We start from the raw sequence: 22681 nt of genomic DNA, 5'->3' as shown, positions 1-22681 counted from the left end.
CGTTGTTTACTAATTTATTTGCTGTTTTTCTCGCAGCAATGAACCGGAAACTCAACGAAAACGTTAGAAAGTCTCGCTGCACAAAACAAAAACAAAATAAAAAAATTTTCCGAATGAATTGTATGCATAATTTTCGCAAAATAAACAAAAAACGAGCTGAGCATTTGTACAAGGTGGTGCAAGATGAAACATCTAATTTTGTTTTGAATAACTTTTTTACTATTATAAATAAAAAAAATGATTCCAAGGTGGCGCAAAATTAATCATCCTACTTCATTTTTGAATAACTGCTTTACTAAAAAAAATTTTTGTTTTGAGCGATGAACATTTTTTTATTCGACTTTTAAGCGCTCCATTGCTTGTCTGTTTGTATAGTGCAGCTGTCCAGTTCATAAGAAGTGTCAAATATGATTGACATACGATACCATTCGCAGAAATTATAAATCTTCCGATAGGGTGATTAATTTTGCGCCACCTTGTATTTCATAGTTTGTTACCAGAAAGTATCTCACATTTTTTTTTTATAAAATAATGGGCTCAATAATCTTCAATATTTCATTCGTCCTAATTTATTACTACTCTTTGCGGAGCCAACAACTCTGTGCACTACTGAGCGAAGATCAAGAAAATCGCGAAATAGAGAGATTGCAGAGGATGTTGAGGATTTTTGTTACCGCGCATTACTTGACAACCCAATATACCTATAATTATTAAATTTCAGACAAAACGGGGAATTTCTTTTTAGATATCGCCGGAGAAAAAACATTGCCGGAGAAAATTGAGATTCAAACCGGGCTAAATTCCTCACTGAGCAGAGAAATATACCACCGATAGTTTGGGAAATGATGTCATTTTTTTATTTCTGAGGACAATAATTTCAAATTGGCATAGGAAAATAAATAAATTTATATTAAATTCACTCCTGATTTTTTTACCTGCCTTCACGCAAGCTCTTTTGTAACTGGTGTTTCGTACTTGGTCTTTCACCTCCTGAACTATTTTAAGCTACCTATTAATGATAATGCAACTCCTAAAATAATCGATTATTTTTTTTTTATCAATTTTTTTTATTAATTTTTTTACTAATTTTATTTTTTATTATTTTTTATTTTCTTCCAGCTCTAGTTGCCAAGCATGGCCAGTGTATACAGGTCAGTCCAGATCCGAAAACAAGTAACATCACACAAACTCTGCTCCGAGAAAATCTTCTGCTTGCCAAGGATAATGTCACTACTGTTGGCGACTCTATATTAAGTGCTTCCGAACGCAATCGTCGCTTGATACCCTACATGGCTTTCTATTTGCCACCAGACTTCCCCATCAATCAGCAATACGCCGTTCAAGGGGTAAGTAAAAATAGTTGGTTATGATTTTATCGCAGAACTGGATGATCGAATAGTAAAACTAAAAGTTGTTCTACACTTAAAGCTTCTAACCCAAGAGTAATGCAAAGTTTTTGGCAGGTTTGTTATTTTTTAAATTGTTCAATAATAACGAAATCAGAGTCAAAAAGGTCAGCCGACTTTGAAAAATTGCATCGTTCAAAAAACATTAGATTTGTTTTAGTTTTGTTCTAGGCAAGAAAGCTCTACTAAATATTTTTGTTTTTCAACTGAAAAAAATTAAACTAAATTATTTTGTTACTGGTGCATAACAAAGCTGAAAATCTCCAAATTCATGAAACACTCGCATCAGAAAATGAATGCCAGTTCTTATCTCTCTTTCTTCCTCCAATTTTTTCCTGCAGATTCACAGGAACTAAAATTCCGAGTGAGTTTATATAAATTTTTCCTTTTAATTTTCTGCATTTTTATGGAAAAAATAAAATAAAATTTCAAGACGATTTTTTGCCATTTTCAAACTTGCACTTTACACTGTACTAAAATTTTATAAGTTTTAAAACTGCATACCAAAAATATTTACAAAAGTTCTCTTAAAAACCGTGAAATTGGGATGCAAAGTTTGTGGAATTTTTCTAGTTTTTGCATAAAATGTGAAAATTTAACTTATATGGTTTTTGTTTGACAATGAACTACACTTTTATGTAAATATAATCAATAATTGTTTGCCGCCGCGTGTGTAAGAGAGGGAAAATTTCATTGGAAGGGGGCTCTTCAAAGTGATTCTTCTATAGATATCTAGTGAAATTTTTTTACCGCCTTGAGTATTTACTTAGTAACCAAAGGTTAAGTATGACTAGGGAAGGTTTTGGTAAAAGATAAGTATTCACACCCAAGAACATGGAGCCGTTGAGCCGTCAATTTCCATTTGCTCAGCTACCACCCAGGGATGATATCATTACTAAGGATTTTAATTTTGAGTAGAAGTGCAGGATCGATGATAGAGTAAGCTGGAGCTCAACTACTCTTGAAAGGAAACTCCAGATGGCTCGAAGACATCAGAAGGCATAGGCACTGGAATATATGGCGGCAAAACAAAGCGGTCTGTGCCTAATGAGGAGTTTTCCACCTGTCTATGTGCAGAGATCGTCAACTTAGACAGAAATCTCCGGAATGAGCGAATTGACATTCTGAGCGACAGTCAGGCGGCACTAATGGCATTGCCATCCTTTGAAGTTAAGTCTCATTAGTCCGTGAGTGCATCAAAAAATTCAATTTGCTAAGAATACACCATCCAACTTACTCGTTATTAATAGGGCACCACACTATGGGACACCACATCATTAAGAAGAAGCTTAGAAGCGAAGAGCGAAGGCAAAAAAGACGTGGGCTGGCACCAAATTATGGGGCAACGCCAGACGGAGAAGAGCTTAATGAGGATGTTTAATGGCTCATTCAACTTATAACCCTCCCGAAGGACAAACTGAGAATGTTCATGTAGTCTGTACGTAGCCATCTGCATAGGATTGGGATACAATCCATTGAATCCTTTCGTTTCTGCGACCTGTCCCAGGAGACTCTAGCGCACCTTAATCTTGAATGTGATGCTACAACACGATGAAGGATGAGATATCTCGGTTGGAAGAAAGGCGCATAGTTTTAGCTCGACCCAGCTCTATCTTAGGTTTACTAACAGAACTAGGTTTGAATGAGGCACTTTGATGAGTAGAGAACATAAAAGACCATGAGGTCGAAGTGCGACCCATATTTTCATTCATTCATGTAGTCGAATTAGCAACTTTGTGAGTTTAAAAAGACGCTTGTATCTGCTCATTCTCGCGAGATTCTTCCAGGTATAAGCTAAAGGCACTTTTCTACAATTATGCAGACTGCTTTTAGTTATCCCTGCACAATACAACATCTCTGATATTTTTTGAATAAAACCAGTAAACGAAGACAAATGCAATCGAACACTCGGTATGCCAGTTTTTTTTAACTCACGAGAAGAAGGGTCATTATGACTATCCGTGGCCACATGCCCGCACTTTATTTTAGTAATTTCTTCATTCAATTTTGCGGCTTCGTAATTAAAGTTGGGTGTGTATTAGGGCGGCTCGATTTAAAAATCGCTCATTGCTCTTTCAAAATCGTATTCTAGGGATCAAAATAAGAAACTTTGCCGAAGGAACCATACCTCTAAAACGAATTCTGATGTCCCCCAATTTGGGTCGAACGAAAAATCCCACTTTGACCCATTTAGAGTGCTCCAATCGAGTCCAAATGTACGACCCCCACTAACTTTGGACAGCCCCTGGGGGGTTCCCCATACAATCATTTCAAAATATCACCATTTTTGGCCTTTACATGAAAAAATCAGCTAAATGGCTGTTTTTTCTTTATTTTTAATTATTTATAATAATATTTATTATTTATTTATACTAATATTTATTATTTATTTATAATAATATCCATTTTTTCGCTTAAGAAATTTATTTAGTCAGAACATATGTAAATGAAAAAATTAATTTAAGTGAGTTATATAAAAGAAACTAAAAAGTTCGACCCAAATTGGGGGACATCAGAATTCGTTTTAGAGGTATGGTTCCTTCGGCAAAGTTTCTTATTTTGATCCCTAGAATATGATTTTCACAGAGCAATGGGCGATTTTTTTGCCTCCCCACAAAAGTAACTAAAAGTTCGACCCGAATTGGGGGACATCATAATTCGTTTTAGAGGTATGGTTTCTTCGGCAAAGTTTCTTATTTTGATCCCTAGAATATGATTTTCACAGAGCAATGCGATTTTTTTGCCTCGCCACAAATCGACCAGGCCTAGTGTGTAGGTAACATTTGTCTGATCTCCAGAACATAGAGAAAAATGAAACAACTGTGATGAGCTTGCCAGGAAGGGAACTGAATTGGTCTCAGAGACCTCCTACCCGGTCATCGGAATCCCGCTGTCTGTTATTAAAGGGAATTCCACAACTTATTTCTCAGGAAAGCGGAGAAAAGATGGAGCTCCATTTCTTCATATGGCATTTCGATAACCCTTTGGCCCCAATACAATAAACGGAAGACACAGAAAGTTCTGGGAACTCCACGCCATTAAATTTCCAAACTCGTAGCTGTGTTTACCAGCCATTGGACGATCGGAAAACCTAAGTTTCCCATTTAATTCCCATTGCAGAAGCTGTGGGGACTTTTCATAGAAGGAGGCTGTTGTGAATATCCGGATTTGGCAGCTAGACGATTAAGGTCACTGGGCGCTCCTTTCTTCTGGGGCAGTACCCCAACATAAGTCCCATCAATCTTCTCCATTACATCAGCAGCTCCCCCTGTTGGAGGTCTCATTCATAATGGTATCAAAACGGAGCTTTAGTGCTACTTAGAGAGTGCCAGAGTGGTACTTCAACCATTTCAACCACCTATATTTTCTACATGAAGTAAAAAATTTTAAGTTTTTCTTAGATAAAAAAACTGATACAGATTGAAAAAACTTTGAATTTATAAAATAAAACCCAATACGCAAAACATTTAAGCGATTTTCTTAAAAAAAAAGTATGAAATGTTGAGAGCGATACTCGCTGAAGTATTTTTCAACGACTGCACATCCCAAATTCGAAGAACTTTTCATTGAAAAAATTCCATTTCTTTCCACTAGCCCAAAAGTGCTCACCCAATCGCCACCAAATATACGAAACCAATAGCCGTGGAAGGTCATTTAGCACCAGGCGCCGTCGGTGGCCTTATAGCCGTGCCCCAGGAGTACATGCACTTACGCGCTCCACCGCCCAGCACCTTGAACAATGGAGACTTGGCATATGCACCAGCGCCACAGCCACAGCAGCATTATCTGCCAAGTGCAGGCGATGTTTACCATCAGCTACCCTATGCTGCAGGTCCAACGCCAACAGTCATTCCACATCACACCCCACCGCCACTATCCCAATCGGCGATCAATACCAAAGGCAGCAAAGTGCCTGTATTGCATTTGCTGCCTCCCGGACCACCGGGTCCAACAGTTGCACCGATTATCAAACATAAAGTAAGTGAAAAAGGGCTAAGCTAATTTGGTTTAGGGCATTTGCCATGTTTAACTAACGGGAAAATTAAATTCATTATGTTGTAAATGATTCACAGCACAAAACGGTACAACATTTTCCGCCCACAAAACCACCAGCATTGCAACAGCTGCCATATGAGCATTTGCCGCCGCCACAGCGCCAGAAGACGATGATTCGTCACAATGCTGTGCCAGAGCCGTTACACCAACAGCAACAATTACCAGTATTTACGTCGCAATATGAGCAGCAACAGCAACAACAACAGCAGCAGCAACAACAACAACAACTACAGCAGCAACAACAACACGCATCGGCACTGTTGTTTCGCCAGCAAACTCGTCCAAAACAATCCAAAGTCAATTTAACACCATTTACACCATCAAATACACTGCCCGGACATTTTATACCGATTATTTACACGCCAGTGAGCGACGACGGCAACGACGCCACTGCCATCATCTCCGGCAACAACAACAACAATAATCATCATGATGCTAACGCACTTAATTATGGCTATGGCAACCCGACGGTAGTGTTAGTTGATGATCTGTCGCCACCGATGCAGCCAGTCAATCTGCCACAACAACAACACCACCAATTCAAGTCAGTCCCACTGCAGAATCCCACAATCAGCAACGAATATACGCCAACCTCTCCGGACATACCAGTCGAGGCACTTCAGCAGCAACAGCAAAAATACATTACTGCAACAGGCGCACCATCAGCCGCGCTAGCGCCTCAACAAGCAGAGTTGCCAACGGAAAGCGCCGCCAGCGCAGCACTGATTCCACACTCAACGACAAGGTAAAATTTATTTCAGCCATTTCCCATACAAATAATGACAATACCAATTGAAGCGTACTTTTCGTTATGTTGGCGTTAGTGCCGTCATTTGGTTGACATTAAGTGTTGGGTGCGTTTTGGGGGAATTAAATATGTTGCAAGTAATAGCACTCGCACTCCTTTATGTGCAACCAATTGCAGTTAACTTTGTTTTCACATAAAAGTGAAGTGAACTTTCCAAAGGAGACACATTTGTCAAAGGAAAAAATTACGGCTGAATGATTGCCCATCAGCATCAGAATGATCATGAGATAGTTTTATTTTCGTTTTTTTTATTTTAAGTTTTTTATTTCATTTTATTTTTTAGTTTTATTTTTTTATGTTTTATTTTATTTCTTTTGTAGGTTTTATTTAATTTTTTAATTTAGAGAAAATTAAGGCTGAATGATTTAAAATTTTTTTTTTTTCAAAGATTTATTTTATTTTTTATTTTTAATTTTGTTTTATTTCTTTATGTTTTATTTTATTTATTTTCTATGTTTTATTTAATTTTTTAATTTAATACTTTTTCAGGGCCTTATATTTTTTTCCAAGTTTGATATTATTTTTTCAGATTTATTTCTTTTTTTAAGTTTATTTTATTTCTTATGTAAGTTTAATTTAATTTAATTTAATTTTTTTTAGTTTTATTTTTTCCCAAGATTTTTTTTTAGTTTAATTTTTTTTGTTTTTTTTTCAAAGTTTCATTTTATTTTTATAAGTTTTATTATTATTTTTTTTTTAGTTTTATTTTAGTTTTGTAAGTTTTATTTTTAATTTTTTAATTTAATTTTATTTCTTTTGTAAGTTTTATTTAATTTTTTAATTTAACTTTTTTTCAAAGTTTTATATTATTTTTTCAGTTATATATTTTGTTTTTGTAATGCAGGTTGGAATCTCGGTGAAACACCAAAATTAAGAAAAAAATTTTTGTAATAGCGGTCGCCCCTTGACAGGCAATGGCAAACTGCCGAGTGTATTTCAGCCATGAAAAAGCTCCTCATAAAAATATTTGTCGTTCGGAGTCGGCTTGAAACTGTAGCCCCTCCATTTGTGGAACAACATCAAGACGCACACCACAAATAGGAGGAGCTCGGCCAAATACCCAAAAAGGGTGTACGCGCCAATTTTTAAGTTTTTTTTTTTTTTTTAGTTTTATTTTTTTTTTTTTAAGTTTTATTCTATTTTTTTTTTATCTCAAGGTATAACTGTTAAGTTTTTAAGCCCATTTTGATGTATAAAAAAAGTTTCATTCATCTCACGGACATTGTCTGTTGGATTTACATCATTGAATTCGTATAACCTCGTAAGACCCCGTTACCACCTTCAGTTAATTTTCAGTTAAAATTGTATAAAGCCATAATTTTATAATTGGGAACCCGAAAAGGCTCGTCAATAGTTAGCATAGATTTTGTTTTGTTCACTCATTCATCACGCATTTGGATTTGGTAGGCAATAACAGTAAATAACGTTCCAGCGAGAGCAAAAGGAAAGAAGAAAATTTTTTATTGTGTTTTAGTAATAGTGAGCGGTGCCTAGCTTTAAAAAGTAGCAATCATATATGTGGGCTAAGTGCTTTCGTTTGTGGTGTCAGGAGGATAAAGTGGGTCACTGATTGACACGTAAAAAGGGATGCTAAGGTTAAAAAGTCCCACATAAATGATCTTCATAAAATTCCACTACAGAACGTTGGCACTAATATCAGATCTCGCTGTGTTATTTGCCCACATTAATCGCAAAATTAAAAATTTAATCGCAAAATATGACAAGATTTCTAAACCCTCATTTGCATCATCATGAAAAAAGTTGACGTGCTAGACTACGAGCCACAAAAGTGGTCTACTCATGAAGTGCTTTCAGGATATTGAGCTAACTTTTCTGTTCCAATAAAAAAATTAAATTTATTATTCTGTCTAATTCAATTCAATAATTAAATAAAAAATTAATACAAACAATATATACACACATACACATAGGGTCATTAAAATAGCTACCCACGCGTCCATATGGAAAATGAAAATTTTTTTAATGTAGGTAATAATAACAGATATTCACTTATATGTGTGTTTTTTTTCATAGATTTATAATAATTCAATCATCTTTTAAAACTTAAACTGGTGGCAATAGGAAAAAAAAGGAAATATTCAAGTGATCATTAAAATCGGTACGAAATAGAAATAGCTGCGATACAAAATGAACTTATTGATTTTATTAAAAATAAATTAAATTATGGAAGTGTAATCCATAACTATTTTTTTATTATTCTATACCACTGTGTCCACCGTGATTGTCTATGACGTTTTGTTTTCGATTTGGCATATTGAAAATCTTATGACAGCTTTCTGTGGGAGTAGAATACCATAGTTCTTTGATTGATTGCCATAAATTCTTGCTAGTTTTGAATGTTTCCTTTCCAATTCGCTTCTTTAAATCTCCCCAAAGATGTTCAATGGGGTTTAGGTTGATCCATAACTTGAGCATTATTTTGTAAAAACCATTTAAGTACCAACATTGAGGACTGCTTTTGGGTCATTATCTTGCATAAAAAGCCACCGAAATGGCATATTCTCCTCAACAAATGGTAGCATCTCTTCTTGAAGTTTGTCCTTGTAAATAAATTTGTCCATTTTATTGGTTATGAGGTGAAAAAGTATTTGAAGCAAACCCTGAAGGAGAAAGAAGGAGAGGCCGGCCAAGGAGACGATTTTTGCAAGACGTAGAAAACGATATACGAAGATGAAAATCTCACAACATAGAGCGAAATTGGACTGTCGAGAAGAATGGAGGCGTATTGTAGAGGAGGCAATTGTCCACTGCGGACTGTAACGCCAAGATGATGATGAGGTGAATAAGTCCTACTCCATTTCCAGAGAAACACCCCAAAATCGTTAGGTTGCCCCCACCGCGATTGACGTTTTTTTGGAGAACCGCTTTTGCCCTTTAGGACGTCTGACATTTAGCCCAGCATAATTTCCAAATAAATTTATCTTTGTTTCAGCGCTCCAAAGTCACACCATTTTGTCGTACTAGTCCACAAAATGAATTGTGCTTTTGAGAAAAACTTCCCCCTTCCTTAAATTTGCATGTTTCTATAGAGGAACTTTACGAGCTATTCTGGCTGGTAGGTTTATGTTGTAAAGTACAATCGACGCCGTACAGTTACCGCTGATATAACGTTGTGGATTTCAGCTGCAACGGCATTTGATGATTAAATAGAACAATAAATTTAATTTGTTTAATTGGAACAGAAAAGTTAGCTCAATATCCTGAAAACACTTCATGAGCAGACCACTTTAGTGGCTCATAGTCAAGTACTTGTACTCTTGAAAAGAGTCGCAATTAAATTATCAGCAGTGCAAGTCATTTTCTTCTTGTCACCATGAAGTTCTGTCGATTCCTGGGGTTTAGGACATTTACAACAAAATATTTTGACCGTCCAAGTGATTCAGCGAAAAATTTGTACGATTTTTTTTTGTTTTTGAAGATAGACAACAAGTCTCCGTTCAATATATTTCAAAGAAATTCATATTATTTATTAGTTTTTAAATTAATTAATCAATTACATTCAATATTTTCTACTCATTTAGTTAAAATGAGGAGTTATCCGCAAAGTACCTGTTTTAGTGGCTATGCAAGATTACAATTTATGAAAATAACCGAATCTGTGCAATCAATAACGCAACTTAATATAACGGTCGTTTTAAATACACAACGAAACAGTTATGCCATTTGTAAAAAAACCGAAATTTCAATAATAATTTTAAATTTTTTCGAGCGGCACATAGAAATCGTTAGATAAAGACAGTGTACCTATTTTAATGACCATGTGTGCATATAAGAAGTATTCCAATTTCTGCTGACCTTGAAAAAATGCTTTCCATTCAAGTATGGCATGCAAATTATTATTGGATAAGATTGTTGCATAATCGCCAATGCAATGAAAGCAAGTCAATGTTAAATGCAATTAAAATATATTTCATCTGGCAAGCAACAGGTGCAACAAAGAAAAAATATCTTTATATGCGCATATTGAAGATAATATAATCACATATGCACATGCATACACACACACACATACATCTGTAGGCGCTTTAACAACCACGCCAAATGGTCATGGCTTGCATGCAATTTCCAGTCGCTGTTTACGGTTATGGCCACCAATGTTCACAATATATAAGCAAATACATACATGAGTATGTGTATGTGTGTATGCATGTAGGTCACTCATACTCCAGTTATTGACGAAATTAATGTAACAACTGCAAATTGAAAATGCATGTCATAAATGGCTACCGGCGAACACGGCAAATTGCAGCGATAATACGTGTGTATGTATGTATGTATATGCATGTTTATGTGTGTGTGTGTGTGTAAATTGCAGCATTGCTTTCGTTGCATACCGCTGCAGCCTCCTACCGTTCATGGCAATGTCACAGCAATGCGGCACATGGGCGGTTCGCAACAAATATACCAAAATGTATGTGTGTGCGTGTGAATGTGTTTGCATGGGAGTAGAATATAGCCAATAGCATAAACTGTAGCGTCATTTAACACAGTTCATTACTCATATTGTTCTTATTGAGATAACGGCACAATTTCACTTATCGTCAACCACAAATCGCGCCAGCTCGCGCACGCACACACTCATATCATACACACCCATTCATGCTCTCAGGCTCTCAGCCTCTCATTCGCTTATTATCTATCTTTTGTATGTGGTAATTTGTAGCCCAACCTATCACATAATCAATGAGGCATCAGCACCTGTTCATCCATTAACAACCACACCGCAAAAAGACACACTACTGAGCAACGCGAATCAACAATCGCAGCAACTACAACTACAACAACAACAACAAACACATGCACATCTACATCCCCATCAGCATTCGCATTCGCATTCTCATACGCAGCAATCTCATCGCCATTCAACGCGACCTCGCCAAAAACATCCGCATTTCCAGTCGCCTAGACCGGAGAATTTTTTCGACGGCACTGACACGACACAGGAATTACAACCACCACAACAGCAGGAAATACTGCATCAGGAGGATTCCTACACATATTTGAATGATGAGTCAATGACGCCACAGGAAAAATACGTTCGCTATTTACAGCAGCGCATACGTTACAATAAGCAGCAGCAGAAGCAACGTGACCGCGCTAAGGAGCGTGAAAATTTCATTGTACAACAACAACAAGAACAGCAGCAACAGCAGCAGCAGCAGCACTCAGAGTATGAGCAGCAACAGCAACAGCAGTTGGCGCATTTACAGCAACCGCAATCGCAAATTGTTGTGCTAAGCGAGAATGATGGTCCAGCAGCCGCACCCACGCCGTCGCCCTTTGCCCCTCTATCCAATCAGCAACAATTAGACGTGGACACACAAGGCAACTATCCACAACACAGCCCTATAAGGCATGCCGTGTATCCACATCCAGAGTTGCCTGTGCCGCCGAATCATCAACCGCAAACGAATGTAGCTACGATTAAGCAAGTTGTAAAAATACCGGTGCGCACTTTGGTCAGTGAGGCATTAGATGCATACCAGCAACAACAGCACCAACAACATTTGGTGGGGCAGAGTGCAGGTGGTGGCGTCTATAGGCAACAACCGCAATTCACAAACGGACTAGGGTAAGTAAATATTCCATGCAAACATAATCGAACAATTTTTTGTTTTCGTTTTTGGTGGTGTGAGAATGTAAAATTTGCTAATTGGCGCCAAAGTATTATTTATGGAATTGAAGTATTAAAAATTCCATAATTCGAAATGAAAAAATTCGTTCATCAAAGGCTTTACATAAATCAACTCATAGTATGGTTTTCATGTTTTGGAAAATGGAAACATTATATTCTAAGTAATGTTATTTATTTATTTTGCTTTATAATTACACGATCACAATTGGATTGGTTCAATATTCAGCTTATGCCGTCATTTAGAGGATTTCAAGCTTGGGAGTGGAATAGTGTTCGATAGGGATCGCTTTCGATGGTTTTGGAAAAATATAGAACCACCGAAACAGTACTCGGATCTTAACCCAGTATAGTCATTTACCTGCTACTTGTAGTTTAAATATTGTAAATTACTGGGAAAATACAAAAAATTATTCGCGGAATACCTTCTACTCAAATATGAACGAGACGTTATCAATAGCACGGTCCGCGGATGACATATGGCAAAAATAAATTTTTTGTTTTTTAGTAGGACTGTTATAAGCTTACATGGCAAATTTCAGCGTGATATGTCACATAGTTTGTTTTCTGTGCTACTGTAAACAAGTCAAGCTCGAGTGTGTTCTTCGAATTTAACGATGGAAATTCAAGTTGAACAAAGAATTTGTTTGAAATTTTGTTATTCCAACAAAATTTCGGCTTCAGACGCCTTAAAAATGTTGCAGACAACCTATGGGGACTCTGATCTATCGCTTGCACGTGTTTTCCAGCGGTACAAATCGTTCAAAGAGGGCCGTACATCAACCCAAAAAACCACGCCAAAGTCGCTCAAAACTTAAGGTTATGCTGACTGTTTTTTTCGATTACGAAGGTGTGGTGCACACGGAGTTCCTTCCGCAAGGCCGATCGGTTAACGCTGAATATTATTTAGACGTTTTAAAGCGTTTGCGAGAGAACATTCGTCTTAAAAGGAAGGAATTGTGGGACAACAAGTCATGGTTCTTGCATCACGATAATGCACCAGCTCACACATCACGTCTTGTTCACGATTATTTGAACAAAAATAATGTTAATATCGTTCCGCAAGCACCGTATTCGCCTGATATGGCTCCATGTGACTTTTTCCTGTTTCCCAAGCTCAAGTTGCCGCTCCGTGGAAAACATTTTGAGACAATTGAAGTCACAAAAGAGAATTCGAAGAACACACTCGAGCTTGACTTGTTTACGGTAGCACAGAAAACAAACTATGTGAAATATCACGCTGAAATTTGCCATGTAAGCTTATAACAGTCCTACTAAAAAACAAAAAAATTATTTTTGCCATATGTCATCCGCGGACCGTTTTATTGATAACGTCTCGCTCATATTTGAGCAGAAGTACAACGGAACTATTTATATTTTCTTTGATATACTGTGTATTCAACAAGTGATTTTAATCGCGGATAAAAGCACGTGTTCTTAAAAAATAAAATGGAATCTTCGGACGCGTATAAGAGCCATATTTTGTATTTTTTTTATAAAATTGGTAATAATGAAACAGTCGATATGATAGCTCAGAGGTTAAATTCATCGCATCGAACAGGTCACAAGCACCTGGTTCAGTTGAGAAAGGTTTCAAAGCTGGGAAAATGGGTTCCGCATAGACTTTCCGTCGCCAACCTTCAGAAGAGAGTGAATGTGTGTTCTCAGTTGCTGCAACGGCTTGAAAATGAAAGTTTTTTGAACCGTATCATTACTGGTGATGAAAAATGGGTCCTTTACAATAATCCTGTTCGCAAACACCAATGGTTAGATAAAGATGAAACACCAGAACCGACCCCTAGAGATGGCCTTCACCCCAAGAAGATTCTCCTGTCTATTTGGTGGGATATGGCCGGTATTGTTTATTATGAACTTCTGGAACCAAACCAGACGATAACTGCTGATTATTATTCCCATCAGCTATCAAACCTGAATGTGGCACTTAACAAAAATCGACCGTCTTTAGTGAATAGACGCAAAGTTTTGTTTCACCACGACAACGCAAGACCTCATACTGCAAGGCAAACATTAGGCAAGCTGAACGAGCTCGGATGGAAGCTAATGCCGCATCCACCATACTCTCCGGATATTGCACCTTGTGATTATCACCTTTCTGTGAACTTCAATCCCATACGAGTAACAAGAACTACTCCTCAAAAGATGCTATAAAAAGGGATATCGAAGCGTATTTTGGCTCCAAGGACAAACAATTTTTTTAGCAGGGAATTAAAAATTTGCCTAAACGTTGGGAAGACATTGTAAATAATGAAGGAAAATATATTATTGATGAATAAATACTTTAAACATATTTTTTATTAATTTTAAACCATCTTTAAAAAACGCACGAACTTATGGGCTGACCTGATAGTTTAAGGACCACTCAATAATGTGAATATTTGTATTATATATGTATGTACTTTTAGGTACATAGGCAGGTAGTTAGGGGGAAGTGGTAGTCGCTTCAAATGTAGTACAGGGTCCGGCACTCGAAGTGTAACCAACATCAGACCGCTCGCGCAGCTGATCTACGGGCTAATGGACAGTCCATAGTATTGTTTATAAGCGCGCGTAAGCATTTTGCTGAGAGTAAACGCGAAAAAAACAGTGATGGATTTCAAACGTAATAAAACCAGCGATTGTTCGTGAGCTCGAGCACCTTAACATAAATAAAGTTTTTGTTTATCGCACCATTACTCGTTACAACGATACCGGTAGCATCGCGAAACGTCATGGAGGTGGTCATCAAAAGACTGTTGCACGTAAATGATTCAAAAAGTGAAGAAGCGACTTGAGCGAAATCCCGGACGAAGTGCCAATCAAATGGCGAAAGAACTGAAAATATCTGGCCTAGTATTCGCCGCACAATGAAAAATGATCTCACAGTCAAGCCTTACAAGATCGCACACCAAAGGAGCAACAAGTCAGACTTGAGAGTGCGAAGGTGTTGCTTCGCTTGGCCGAAAGCCGTCAATTTCTGAACCTTGTGTTTTCTGACGAGAAAATTTTCGAAATTGTGCAATTTGGAAACTCCCAAAACGATAGGGTTTATCTGACCGACCGTTTATACGAGAATTTGAGTCATCGATTGGCCACCAGGAGGCAGCACCTGCCACAAGTAATGGTTTGGGCCGCTGTAACCGTAGATTGGCGCTTTCCAATCGTTTTCATCGAGCCTGGCGTCAAGGTAAATGCAAAATATTATCGGGAAAGTATTCTGGAGGTTGCTTTGAAGCCGTGGACAGACAAACATTTCGGTGGCACACTATGGACGTTTGAGCAGGACTCGGCGCCATCTCACACAGCTCGAGTGAACCAAGAATGACTAAAAAACAACGTTCCGAACTCCATAACGGCCACACATTCGCTCTGAGTTTCATCAGACGCGAGTCCGATGGATTATTATTTTAGGAGAGCGAGGTCCGAACTAAAAGATTCAGGAATCTCGAGGCGCTGAAAAAAGCCATTGTCCACGAGCGGGCCAAAATACCTGCTAGCCATATTCGTGGAGTTTGCGATTCGTTTCTGGACCGTCTCAAGGCCATAGTCAAGGCAAAAGGTCATATGGAGCAAAAGTAAATTGATTCTTAATTTTGTATTATTTTCACACATTTTTCCTCTGAATTGAATTTTCAAACTAAATTGATGGCCTTTTTAACTGGTTTCACTTCGAGTGACCGACGTTGAAATTTTATCATATTTATAACTATCTAAGTTAATGAAAGCTCAAGGAACCCTGAGGACAGGAAACATTTAGATGCTGTTGGGACAGAAGTTTCTCATTATGAAATTTCAAATTAATTCTCATAATTTGGAGTTCCTTCTATTTGTTTTTAAAATATGTTATGCAACTAAAATCATGCCTTTTAAGGCGCAAATATATATCTAAGAACAATTGAAAATTCATTTAATAATTTGAAAAAAAAAAAAATGATTACTTAAAAAAAAAGTATTACTTAAAAAAAAATTATTACATTAAAAAATATTACTACATTAAAAAAAATTATACCAGTAGTAGAGAAAAAAATTTAGTGTCGCTGGCAAGGGCCGAAATATTTTCGCTTTTCGTCATATCTTCGGCATTTACGAACTGATCTTGAAGTATGATATATGAATGTTTTTTTCTCAAAAAGACAATTTGTATTATTTCTATTATTGACTTCAAGTACCCCTGTTCTAATTCGTCGCCTGCGGCTTATTGGCAAAGACTTACGAGCTCAAAATCTTCGTATCAAATTTAACTTCCTCTGCGGGAGATAACCAAAACCTCAATTCATTCATAACAAAGTTGTATCATTTGCACGTGTTGCATGTTACTTGCCATGGCGACGGTTTAATAAACAATGCATCTGGCGGGCGATGTCAAAACAACATGGCCGCCACAGCCTGTTAGCATCCATCCGCCCCATTAGAAAACCTGGTATAAGAAAGTGATTTGTATAAATGAGCACAAAGCGGTAGAAGAGAAGATTAAAGCACTTCACATACATTTGAATAGTCCGAATATAGCATTAAGAGAACATTCGATCTGTTAGCGCTGCCCAGGCCTGAAAATTCAGGGCTCGTCTCCATTCTCACTGAGCCTTAGCCCAGTGACACCCACGTTAGATGGTTGGGGGTAACTTAGAATGATTACTGAAAAGGCCGCAGGAGTTGCAGCTGAGGAAACGCAGAATCACGCTTGGAGAGTTGGAGTGTAATTCTCCGCAGGATTTGACCAACCACAGCATTCGAAACATTAACAATTTTATCAACTGCGCTGGCAGATTTTTACACAGCCATCTGTGAGTTAAGGCCTCAAAACGGCATTTCATTGTTACCTGGCGCGTCGAGTCTCTTCGCTACCATTTGAACCTAACATAACCTAAAAATTTTGGTAGCATGTTGCTAAAATTTTGCACACTAGCATTTTAATATGAAGGTAAGGCATCTATATCGTGTAAAAGAGAGCCTTGGAGTTAACAAAATATTAAAACAATAAACAAAAAAGTTGTAATGAAATATTTTTACTGTAAATAAACAATTTTTATTATTGCAAACCGAAATTTTTGCGAGTTCGCAGTTGATAACTCTTACATTTGACATTCACATACTTGCAACCACCCGCACAGGCCTCCAACAACTCAATACATCGATTACATTGTCGACGATCCCAAACAATCACTCGACGAAGAACAACAACACAATTCAGCAGCATCGGCTGTGCCACAAAAATCTGCACCACAACAAAATGCTTTTATTGTCATTTCAACTTCATCGCCACCAATGATTGCGCCCGCCGGCATTAACCAAGAGTACTACGACTCCACCAGCAGGCCTGTCTACAAGCAACAACCGACACTACGTTTGCAGCCGCTGCCACCGGCAGGTAAGTCGCACAACTACGCCACAAAACGTCCAATCGTGGCCACAGCGCCAGCGCCACCACAACCACCGCTACACATACCGCAATCGAATGCATCGCCGGCGGCTGTTAAACCGAAATACAATTTTGGAGATGTTATAAAATCCACAGCACAAGCAGTCAAACCGAGACCATCGCACAAGTATTCGGGTGGTATTGGCAGTAAGCTGCCACCACCCGCCGCACCGCCACCGCCGCCACAACATCACGATAAGCAACAAGTAAATTTACCAGAATATTATAATCCACCAGTGCCAGTGGCATTGAAAACTGCGCCCGTCGCCGATGCCAATCAATTGCCCGACATACGCTCATCTTCGCTGGCGGAAATATTGCACAAACTACAGGCAAGCAATCACTTGCCGAGAACGCTGACGCCGGAAAACATTGATAATTCGATTAAGACTCTGGTCATGATATTGGAGAATCTCAAGCAAACACAAACAATTGTGCCAAATCCATCGCAACATCACGACAAACCTGCTTCCTCGCCAGACTACGACTACGGCACGGGCAGTGAAGAGGTGAATAGTGGTGCGCCTGACCTATCGAGCGTACTGTCGCCAGTGCTGCCAAGTAAGTGTTGACATCATAGCGAATGTGCGTTGTGATGATGTGAAAATATTTTAATATTTATTCTATCGTTTAGACAAGCATCCAGGACCGAGCACGGGACGTGCCGGCATCGATTATCCCAACTTAGCTGAGATACCACAAACCAATTTCAATTGCGCGGAGCAACGGTATAAGGGCTTCTTTGGTGACCCCGAAACGAATTGCCAAGTGTGGCATTATTGCGATTTGAATGGCGGCAAGGCGTCATTCCTCTGCCCCAATGGTACCATTTTCAGTCAGGTAGGTGGCAAGAATTAGTCATTTGCACAGAAGTATGCGCTAAAATATGTGCGATGCTCGTAAGTGCATTGGTGTAAAGCTTAAAGTCGTGCTTGTCCTACTTTCAAAGTCTAACTTATTTATAAAAAAGTCGTTGCATAAAACGTTCCTTAAAAATATTTGGATAATACTGCTGATGTGATAGCTTATGACCGGGAATAAATTCCGATTGTTCCGTCAAAGATGTTTTCAAATAGAAAAATAAAAATTATTTAAAATATTTCGGATTGTCCGATTTGATCTGCTGCAGGCAGACGGTGATGTTCAAGGGGGTATTTTGAGTGCAAGAGGCTCCTGAATGAGTGTGTGTTGAATAAGTGGCAAGACCGTTGAGACAATAGTCTCAAAGGCCTTGTGACATATGAGTAAATTCGGGATGTTTCATTTGTCGGGGAAAATCCGGATTTTGGATTTTCCCTTAGCCTGAGCTTCCTCCTTACAGGGCATAGGCCTCTTAATGCGTTTTTGCACGAGAGGCTGCTGTCTATAAATGACGAATGTATGTATTTGTCGGTCGCCAAGAGAGGACTGGGTTCATGTCCTCTGCGAATGCCTGATGTACTCAGCCATTAGGAATCTTGCGGGTGTGGAGATTAGTTGGACCGATGGACGGTATGATGTGAGTGGTGTAGTCTTTACCCTTCGGAATGTCGAATTGTTAGGTCAGTAATATTAAGACGGCGAAGGAACTTTTAGGCGTTCAGTTGATTAGCTTTAGCTTGTGTGTGCTGTTGTGGGATTTGGAGCTGTATGGAAGCTCAACTGGTCTTGGCTACGGAGTCTGACCGAAGAATTAAATCTGGTACCATGTGGAACAGGAGCCCTCGGACCTTGCTTCGACTTGTTCTTGAGGTAGGTCCCTCGTGGAGTATGTGTGTGACCTCGCGTTGTCCTGATGAAATACAACACCTCTTCGGTTAACTAATCCTGGCCGTTTCTGTTCAATCCCTAGCTTCAAACGATCCGGTTGTTGGCAGTAGAAATCTGAATTTAGTATTTGGCCATACGGAAGCAACTCATAATAAATAATTCCTTTCAAGTTCCACCAAAAACACAGTTGAATCCATTACTGATCCCCAGTCACCATCCGTTTAAAAAATGGATCGATTTCATTCCGTTTGACCAAGACTTCGGAAATGGAAATTCGATCTATTATAATTTTTGGTGTTAATTGGTGTGGCACCCAAACATCGAGCTTCTTTTTGAATCCAGTTTTGCGCAAATGGATTAAAATTGTTGTTTGGTCGATCTTTATCTGCTGGGAGATGATACGACTACTCAACTTCGATTATTTCTGTGATTTTATCGACATTTTCGACGACTGGCCTGCCTGTGCGACTGTGATTTGTTGTTATTCCCGCTTTTACCTTAGTACCATTCCTTCTGCATCCTTACTGACGTCGAAGGTCAAAAGGTTCTCCCCATCTTACCTAACGAACACAAGTCCGATGCTTCTGATGGATCTTCCTCTCAAGGGAGTGCGTGACGGAAACAACCGCCATGCTCATAAGCTTTCCTCCTATAAATATATTCCATCATTACCTCTAAAAGTTGAGGGCTATTTTCAGTGGAATCGACTTGGTGTACTTAACCATAAGTTATGTCTTTCTGTGTATCAACATAACAACCGAGAAGAAATGTTCGAGTTAAGTGTCGGACGAGGTAGGCTGTAGTAGTAGATTCCTTCTATCTCTTTCAGCACAGAGAATTTGAATGAGAGCCAGGCATGAACTCACGGGCATTTTTAAACAGCGTCGGACGAGGTGGGTTGCAGTAGAAGAAGATTCCTCCTATCTCCTCCATCTTTTGACCGAAAATATTACCAGCTCCTCATACAACGAAGTCAACCTCTCGTCCTGAAATAAATTTACGTAAATAAACCACGGCGCTATCCATGACTTTTGCTGTTGTTGTTGAGAGCACATAATTTTCTTTATACAATAAAAAAAATACTGCTGAAGCAAAAATAATTGGTCGGATAATAATCCAACCCTAGACCCGGCTGTCGTTGAGACGATGATTTGCCTCGAATACAACGTGACCGTCGTGCTCCCAGACAATCAATCAAGGGAATTATATGATTTTCTTAACTAACCTAAAAACTGTGCGTCGACAGTGGCCTAGCGGGTTTCGAGGACCATACGCACTGTGGACATAAAACAATAAATGAACGGAAATAAATTCTTATATGCGGTACAAATAACCACAAAAAAAGAAAACAATAATTGGCGTCTACCCTTCTGTTAGGTGTTTGGCTGAGCTTCTCCCGCTATTTGTGGCGCGCGTCTTGATGTTGTTCCACAAATGGAAGGTCCTACAGTTTTAAGCCGACTCCGACAGCAAATAGTTTTTTATAAGGAGCCATTGTCATTGTCTTCTGAATGGTAATCACGCACCAACCCATTCGGCTACGGCGGCCCCCAGTGCAACTATATGCCCCTCCACATTTAGGACACCAAAAAGCTAATTCGCTTTCTACATTTTTCAGATTGCCCTCACTTGTGACTGGTGGTTCAATGTGAAATGCTCTACAACCGCACAACTTTACGTCCTAAACGAGCGGCTGTACAAATACATTTTACCCTTTACGCCGAAATTCCCAGAAGACTACAGTGGACCGCTTGTCGATAAGTATGCATAAATATTGTACCAATCTAACCAATTTCCAATTGCTAATGCCTCCTTACTCCCTTGCAGATATTTAGCAATGAAATTCCAAGAAATGGAAGAGAAGATGCGAGTTGAAAAGGAGAAAGTGGACAAAACAGCAATCGCCGCAGTAGTGGCAGCAACAACCGCCACACAAACGAGCAATCACATTGAAAGCGAAGAAGTCAGTGGCGGAGTTGATGTGGAGAACAATAACAATGTCGCCGACGACAACGTCAATGATGCAGAAGTGACCACAGTGGCAGATCCGCGCACATTGCCGAGAACACTGAACTCGCCAAACAAACTGGGGGCCATTAATGCGCACGTTAGTGAACAAAGCTCTGAGCGTAATTTGCTGATCGACGATGAAGTCGATGATATATCACAACGCGGCAGCGTAGATACATTTGAAAGTTCTACCCAACCAACGGTGGCGGCAGCATCAGTGAACAAAGACGATGGTCTACTCACACTTAGTCAGAAACCCATTGTGGTCTCCTCAACACAAGGACCAGACTATGATGATGCGAACTTAGATGAACGGCACATACCATCGCAGCATTCCATACGAAATGCTGAAGAAGCAACAAGTCGAGCGGTAACAACCGAGACTGTACAGCGGACACCATCACAGACGGCGCCAATGCAATCACAGGCGCAGTTGTTGCAACAGGACAATCATCAAGAACATCAAGAACAAATAGAAGCATCGCCGAAGCCAGTACGTCAAACGTCAAATATCGATGTGGAGAAAGTGGAAGTAATCGAAATCAAAGCAGAAGGTGCAGCTGGTCAAATGGGACCGAAAATGTACTATGGCGCTGAGAGTGCAAAGGATGCGCGATAAATGTGAAAGGATAGGAAGTGTAGGTGGCGGACGAGAAGTGGGGGAAGATGTGTGAAAATGTGAAATGTAATTCAAATGCAACAAAATGATGTTATCAACATGATTTCTACATACACACACACACACATCTATACAGATATAGTTTTCTTACGTTTAGCAAATAGGCAAATATGAAGTGGAAGAATTGCTATTGGGAGTCAAATAGTGAAAGACGATCTGGTTAGATGGCATTTGTATTTGCTATTTCAATATTTTCTTCATGGTATTATTTATGTTTCACTTTTCTACTCTAACAAACACAAAAGTAATTGTAGCACTAAGTTTTTTGTTTCTAGAAAATTGGTTAGCGACTAATTTTAATTAACGCTTGTTAATGATTATTTCTATTACTTGCCATATTCATTAACTGCTTGTTTTTGTATTTATATGCAAAAACTAAAAATTTAGTTCGTAGTGACGTAGATGATGATTAGTTTAATAGCAATGTAAATATAATGAATAAGATTTAAAATTAATGAAAAATTAATAAAAACTTATATAAAAACGACAATAATGGTACTGGACCAATTATTACAAGAACACTCCGGGAAATTGCAGTGTTCAGTAGTCACAACACTCCGACCTAAAAAGGTTCCAATAGGGATATCGCGGCTAAAAATCACAAGAGCCGACGGCCGAGATCTATTCAAAGCTGGAGGCGAAAAGCTAGCACACCCGTTCCCATGGCAGCCAACTTCTTTTCAGAGCTGGTATTGAACCCAACCCTAGACCAAAGGTATTCTATTGCTGTATATGCCACAAACGGCTTCACCCGAACTCCACCTCGGTTAGGTGCAACAAGTGCAACGGGTGGTGCCATCTTAGGACCTGCTCAGACCCAGTGAGTGGTCCACACGGTATGTGGCCACATGTTGCTCTCGACACCAGACGACCCCTGCCTCAACGGCTACATCCTCAAATGTGA

At 38.9% G+C, this 22681-nt stretch overlaps 1 protein-coding gene across 1 annotated transcript; it reads left to right on the top strand.

The window, feature by feature from the left end:
- Positions 1-113: 113 nt before the first annotated feature.
- On the top strand, positions 114-22103 carry LOC129237954 (daxx-like protein). The gene is made up of 9 exons (XM_054872958.1): positions 114-120; positions 1120-1346; positions 5001-5384; positions 5480-6207; positions 10955-11863; positions 17032-17900; positions 17974-18179; positions 20707-20849; positions 20916-22103. Exons 1-9 carry the CDS (start codon positions 114-116, stop codon positions 21715-21717), a joined length of 4275 nt encoding a protein of 1424 aa, XP_054728933.1. The 3' UTR covers positions 21718-22103.
- The last annotated feature ends 578 nt before the right edge of the window (positions 22104-22681 follow it).

Source organism: Anastrepha obliqua, chromosome 1, assembly GCF_027943255.1.
Source record: "Anastrepha obliqua isolate idAnaObli1 chromosome 1, idAnaObli1_1.0, whole genome shotgun sequence".
NCBI lineage: Eukaryota > Metazoa > Arthropoda > Insecta > Diptera > Tephritidae > Anastrepha > Anastrepha obliqua.
The sequence above is the reverse complement of the archived record's forward strand: the minus strand, read 5'-3'. Positions and strand labels throughout refer to the sequence as shown.

What these genes read in the sequence shown, in the direction of transcription:
- LOC129237954 (XM_054872958.1), top strand. An exon ending in AGCAATACGCCGTTCAAGGG is followed by an intron (nt 1,347 to 5,000) that starts GTAAGTAAAAAT and finishes TCTTTCCACTAG; the next exon opens with CCCAAAAGTGCTCACCCAAT. An exon ending in CACCGATTATCAAACATAAA is followed by an intron (nt 5,385 to 5,479) that starts GTAAGTGAAAAA and finishes AATGATTCACAG; the next exon opens with CACAAAACGGTACAACATTT.